This window comes from Antrostomus carolinensis, unplaced genomic scaffold, assembly GCF_000700745.2.
Source record: "Antrostomus carolinensis isolate BGI_N321 unplaced genomic scaffold, ASM70074v2 scaffold9100, whole genome shotgun sequence".
NCBI lineage: Eukaryota > Metazoa > Chordata > Aves > Caprimulgiformes > Caprimulgidae > Antrostomus > Antrostomus carolinensis.
The window spans coordinates 1-6,132 of NW_010289038.1; the positions used below are offsets into that span (position 1 = coordinate 1).

General features: G+C 38.6%; 1 protein-coding gene across 1 annotated transcript in view; it reads left to right on the plus strand.

The window, feature by feature from the left end:
* Positions 1-914: 914 nt before the first annotated feature.
* FAM162A (family with sequence similarity 162 member A) overlaps positions 915-6,132 on the plus strand; it is a gene marked incomplete at its 5' end in the record, with an annotated part of 7,735 nt that continues 2,517 nt past the window's right edge. Inside the window, 2 exons of the mRNA XM_010168693.2 lie at positions 915-1,040; positions 3,370-3,478. Of these exons, the coding sequence (XP_010166995.2) occupies positions 915-1,040; positions 3,370-3,478 (235 nt within the window). The remainder of the gene's footprint in view (positions 1,041-3,369; positions 3,479-6,132) is intronic.

Consider the following 6,132-nt stretch of genomic DNA (forward strand, 5'->3'; position numbering starts at 1 on the left):
CGGCGCGGCGTTGGCCTCCGTGTGTGACCGGCCTGAGCGCCTGAAGGCGGCGGCCCCCGAGCTGACTGGGGAAAAAAGGGAAGGAAAAAGGGTTTCTGCCTTTTTTCCTTCCCCGAAGGTCTCGGAAAGGGTTTGGTTCCGTTGGGGGGTCGCCTATAAATGTAATTTTTAATTATTTTTTCCCGAGCTGGAGTGTGTTATACCTGGAAAATAAAGGGCAGCTGCTCCTCATGGGAGAGGTGTTTGCGGGCAGCGTAAAGAAGAAAAAAAAAAAGAACTGATTTTATATTTTTAAAAGTGTCCTTTTGCCTTTCAAAGTTGGTTTGGTTGTTTGGGTTTTTTTCCCTCAGAATTTTTTCATTATATTCATTAATTAATTAGAAGCTCCTCCTTGTGAGCATGTTTTCATGGAAGGTACCCTATCCTTTTCTAATACACTACAAAGTAGGCAAGTACGGCAAGATTCTGCCTTTTTGGCTTTTTTTTTTACTCTGTCACATCTGTGACTTGCTCTTGGGATGTGACAAGATCGGTAGAACGTGTGGTCCTTGATATAGCACTGTCCAAAGCATATCTGGAGCATGTGAATAGATAAGTTCCTTGAAATTATGATGTGCATTGTGTTTTAGAAATTGCCTGTAGGCTGTACTCTTGCATTCCCATTTCTCTAAATAAGGTTGATGGGCAAACTCAAGTCATAGCTTATAGACAAGAGTTAATTTCTTTGGTAGGCTCTGTTACAGCTACATCTGGTGTTCCTTGCACAATATTAGATTTGTACCTGTTGTTTTTCTTTCTTTTTTTCTGTTGTGTTTTTAAGAAACCCAAACACTTCCATTTAAAAGCTAGTTTCCTCACTTTCTATGAGTCTGCGTTAGATTTGGCCCCTTTGCTTCCTCTGCTTTTTCTTCCAGACAGAGCTGTTAAACTGCTGGGAAGAAACATTCCCTCAATTCTGAGGATGACTAAAGGAGCAGATCCAAAGATAAGCAGAAGGCTTTGCATTAAACCCCAGGAAGAAAGTCAGCTTCAGCCAAGAAGTAAGAGTTTTTGATAACAACCATGCTGTGTTTCATGCCACAAGATACTTAGATATCCACACTGCAATCATCTGAACAGGAATTTGTCTGACATAGATGCTCATATCCCTAATTTTGTAAGAGGGAATTCTGATCTTTAGACTGAAAAACTAAGCATTGAAATTAGCAACAAGATCTTGATTTTGAACAAAGCCAGGCGTTAATATTTCTTATTGTGACAACAACACAGCTTTCACTTTGTAGCAGGTCACTAGTATCTTATCTGATCTGCAGTCCTGCAGCTGTGCTCTGGAACCAGCCATTCACCCCCAGTGTAAACCATCGATGTTCAGGAACCTTGTTTGAGCTAAAATACTTTTGCAGTTTTTCTTAGCACAACCAGCTCCAGCTGTTCACAAAACTGAAGTGCCCTGCTGGAGAGAGCCAGTCTGAATCGTTGGCTTGGTTCGTGTTTAAGGGTTGAGTTGGTCAGGTAAAGCTCAGGCTATAAAATATTTTTTTCACTATATATAGGAAGTTATGATGCTCTAATCAGACTTCTTGTATAACACGTTCCCTTCATGGCCTGCTGACAAGGCGCATACAGATGTGAAGCACTTGGCGTACTTCTGTGTTAAAAACCATAATACAGCTGTACTGGGTAGGACCAAAGCTCTCCGTAGCAGTGTCACATCTCCAGTGGTGGTTGGTAAAGGAGGCCCCTTATGTTTTTGTCAGGACTAATAGGAATGGTGACCAATAGCAAGGATCTAAGGAAGAGTACAGAAACAGGGCAAACGTAGCGTTTTTCCTCTAGACTCCTGTCCCAGAGGTGGCATCTCGGTGTTCTATGGTCCTCACTGGATTTTTCTTTCATAAATTTGCCCAGTCTCTTGAAGCTGGATGTATTTGTGGCATGCACATTCTCTGAAAAGGAATTCCTCAGCTGAACCATGCTGTGAGAAAACAAGTAGTCTTGTATTTGTTTTTGAAACTGGTGCATCCTGTCTTTGATCTGATGTGCCTTTATTTAGTAGCCCTTCCAAAACAGGACCTGTTGATTACAGCCCACATTCCCGATGTCACTTACGGTTCTGGTGCTCTCTGTTGTGCTGAAGGGAGCTTCCGTTACTGCTTTTCCAGGCCAAAGGTCTCAGTCTATGATACTGTTTCTTACCTGGTCACCATTCCATACCTGTGGTCATCCTTAACCAATTTTCTCTGTACAAATTCTATTTCAACTGTTTCTGAGATAAGGGATCAGTATTCTGCCTACTTTTCAAAATGCTGGAGTCACAGTTTTATACAATGGCACGACAACACTTTTGTGTTGGTCTGTGTTCCTAAACATTGCTGGTAATGCTATTTCCCTTTCTGCCTGTTACTGAATGTTTTGCCAAAAACTCTGTGGAACCCTGAGGATTTATTCCTCAGCAATAACGGTCAGGTTAGAGTCTGTGTTCTGTGTGGGAACTGCAATTGCTTCCTGTTGACAGACACAGCGTTTCACTGGCCATCTCATTGGCTCAGGGCTCTGAAGCCTTGCTGCTCTTCACACAGCCCTCTTCTTTATGTTCCTGAATAACTCGGCGTTGTCAGCAAACTGTCTGTCCACCCTGCTTCCTAGATAATTCCTGAATCCATGAGGCAGCACACAGCCATACAGGATACCTCCCATTGTTGGGCTGGTGTTTTGTTCTGGTTTGGTTTTAAAAAGGAGGTAGGGGGTGGGAAAGTTGTCTATCTTTGCCCTTTGTTTGCTAGATTTTCTATAGTATGGTATGTTCAGAAACTTTCCTGTATTACATTCTGAATACTTTTTATATGGAGTTGGAAAGACTGAGCTGAAAATTAAGGATCTAATCTTTGCCTATGGTCATCTGTTTGTTTGTACCTCCAGATAAGATAAAATCTTACACTCCCTGGAAAAGTTAACATTCTGTGATGCAATGGTGCGGCACATTGGCTTTTCTGTAGCAGTTTCATTCAATTTATTTTATTTTTAAACTAATTTAAATGTAATAGGAAAACTACAGTATCACAGCAGCTTAGGAAGCGTAGATGCTGGAGCAGGTTCCGCACATTGAGAGCTACAAATACAGAGATCTTTGGCAAGATTTGGCTTTCCTTACATGGCCTCAGTTTAATCTCTATTTCCAGGTTTGTTAATCTGAATGTGATATTCCTTTTGTTCCCTAACCAACTCTAGCAATTGTACCTAAAATTCTGCATTGCTCACCTTAACTGGTTTCATTACAGCTCTGGCAATTCATCTTCTCTGACTGTTGTTTTTGGTGGGGTTTTGGGTTTTGTTTGTTTGTGTGTTTTGTGTTTGTTTGGGGTTTTTTAGGTCAGTCTCCTTTAAGGGTGCCTGGACACAAGCCTACTGACTGGGAGAAAAGATTTTTGTTGTGGGCAGGCAATTACAAAAAACCGGAGGATATACCAGAGACTGTCTCGTAAGTGCCACTTTTGAAGCTGTAAAAGAGACATTGTCTACGCAGGAATAAGCTACTTGAATGCAACTCCAGAATAACTTTTCTGAAACAGAATGGGTTTTCACAGCTGGAAAATCTTACCCTGCTGTGTTTGGTGTATCATCTTGTAGATGAGATGACCTGAGCAGTTCTGTATTGCTGAGATATTCTATCCCTTTTGACTTTTCTTTTTTCCCCCCCTGAAGGGAAGACTGGCATCTATAATTTGTTTCAATAGAAAAACATCACAAATCAGTTAATTTTTACTAATTTACAATCAAAAAAGCTTTTTGCAAATATTACTGTGATCTTTTTCTAGTGTTTTTCTTTATATGCCAGTCTCCCATTGTGTGAAACTTCCATAATATAGCTATAAAATAACTGAAACTGATTTAAAATATTTATTAATTAATGTTTGCAGGGCATGGGCCAACTTTCTTTACTTTTGGAATTTAAACTAAAAAACAGTGGAAGGGCTAGCTAACAACAAAGATACATTGTTAAAATTTCCCTGTTGCTGGTGGAATCCAAATGTCAATGCTTTGCCCTCTGAAAAGCACAAAATAAAACTGGATGTTCTAGTTTGCCCATCTACAATGAAGATAAACTAATAATTGCCTTTTGTTAAGTTAAAAAACATTCCTGGTGGAAGTATAGTTATCTCTTAAAATATGCTTGTAATGCTTTTAAATATATGTATTTATTTAAATTTAAAAGATACAGTAAATCTTTTACTGCTTGGGAAGCAAACTATGTAGCTGCCCTCTAAAGATATTCTACTTGCCTGGATGCACTGTAGGGGAGTTAAAAATCACCCATATATCTAAGGTTTTTCTAAATGTATCACAATGGAGAAATATTGTTAAAAATGAATTCTTCAATTCTGTATTGAATATTTTTTCTTAAAATGATATCTGAAATACATAAAGGTATAAATTATTAAAAATTATTAAATTATGTCAGTTCATACATTTTTGCACACCAAACACTTATTAGTGGTTTTAAGAAAACAGAGTTAGCAGAGTGATTGAGGCAATTTCAATGGTTTATTGAAAGGACAAACCAACTTCTGATCAAGGCTGACCATTTTTGCAAGTGCATAGGAATTGAATTCTTGTTTTTCTTTAGGCAAATAGTTCAACCAAAGCTGAGAAGACAATTGAGAACTATAAAAGCACAAAAGCTTGTTTTCCTGTTCTAAGCTGAATTAAGAGTGGGTTGTAAGGGCTTGTCACAGAACTCAGTAATCCTGCAAGATGTGGTGATCAGAAGTAACTCATCTATTAAACAAACGTTAATCGTAGCCACTGAATTGATTGAAAATGCACATTGTTTTCAGAGAACTACCTTTGCCTCTTCTATATTCTAACATATACAAGGTACTTCCAAAATTAACTAACAAAGTTTTTAAATCCTACTTCTGTGCATTTCAGCTTAACTGCAGCCTGTGCCCAAGTTGTTAATCACAGATTATTAGCAAAAACAAATAACCTGGAAGCTACATTTAACTATTAGTTTCATGGTAGATGGACATGCTCCCTCCATATGATCAGAAATCTTGTGTTCAGATCCAAACAGTGATCAAAACCCTCTTGCCCTCCTCTTCAAAAACAAAACCAAAACTTTCTTCAGTTCTCAGGTTGTATGTGATTTACCATGTTGAACCATCATGGATCCTTCAGTATCCCTTTTCCTCCAAGTATAAGGGCCAAAATGTGGTAAAAGATTCAATATTCACTCATGTTTGTGTACAGTGATAATTTCCCAGTTCCATGAAATCCACTATCCATCTTAGTTTTGGGATATAATTATCTAGTTGGATGCATTTATGTATGATGCTGATGCTTTTCTACTCATCTGTAATTTCATCAAGCACTAAATTTAATCAGTGAGGATATTACACCTCCTTGAGAAGGGAGGCAACTGCTCTCAATTCTGCAAGGCAAGCTAAACATACAGGGTGTAAGTCTTTGGTTGTGGTGGAAAGCACATCTAAAAGCATCAGGCTTCATTGGCCCTCTTGCATTGGTATCTCCAACGTGAACTTTAAATTTGCTGTAACTGAGATGTCATTTGGGTAGAATGATCCTCAGAGTTTAACCCAACTTAAAATGTTTGGTTTGTTTTGTTTTAAACTTGTCACATGTACAGCTGGAAGGCTTTAATAACTGATAACTCTTCTTCTGTAAGATTTCTGTTTTTTTAAAAGATAACAGGTTTCCCAAAGGAATGGTGTGGCTAGATAAGACTCTTGAAATTAGAGAGAGGGGAAAAAAAGATTTAAAGAAGTCCTCTATCCAAAGCTGATGTTGGAAAGCTTACAATCCTTCATGCCTCCTTAGTTTCTCAGAAAAACAGATTACCTTAAGACTATTTACTCTAGCAGGAGGGAAGTGGTAACCACTTGTCTTTTAACAAGTCCTATTCAGAATTTCTGAGGAGTACTACTATATTGAGCAGCCAGTGTGTAATCTATAGCACTATCAAATCCTGTAGCAGAGAAAGCCTTCTTGCTGGAAAACAGGCTGTGTCATAAATGAAACCATTTCAAAGTTCAGGCAGAAAGAACTGCTAAGCTGTGAGAATGCTTCCCTCTGCCCAAGAAACTCCAACTGTTAAACCTTATGTATTTTATT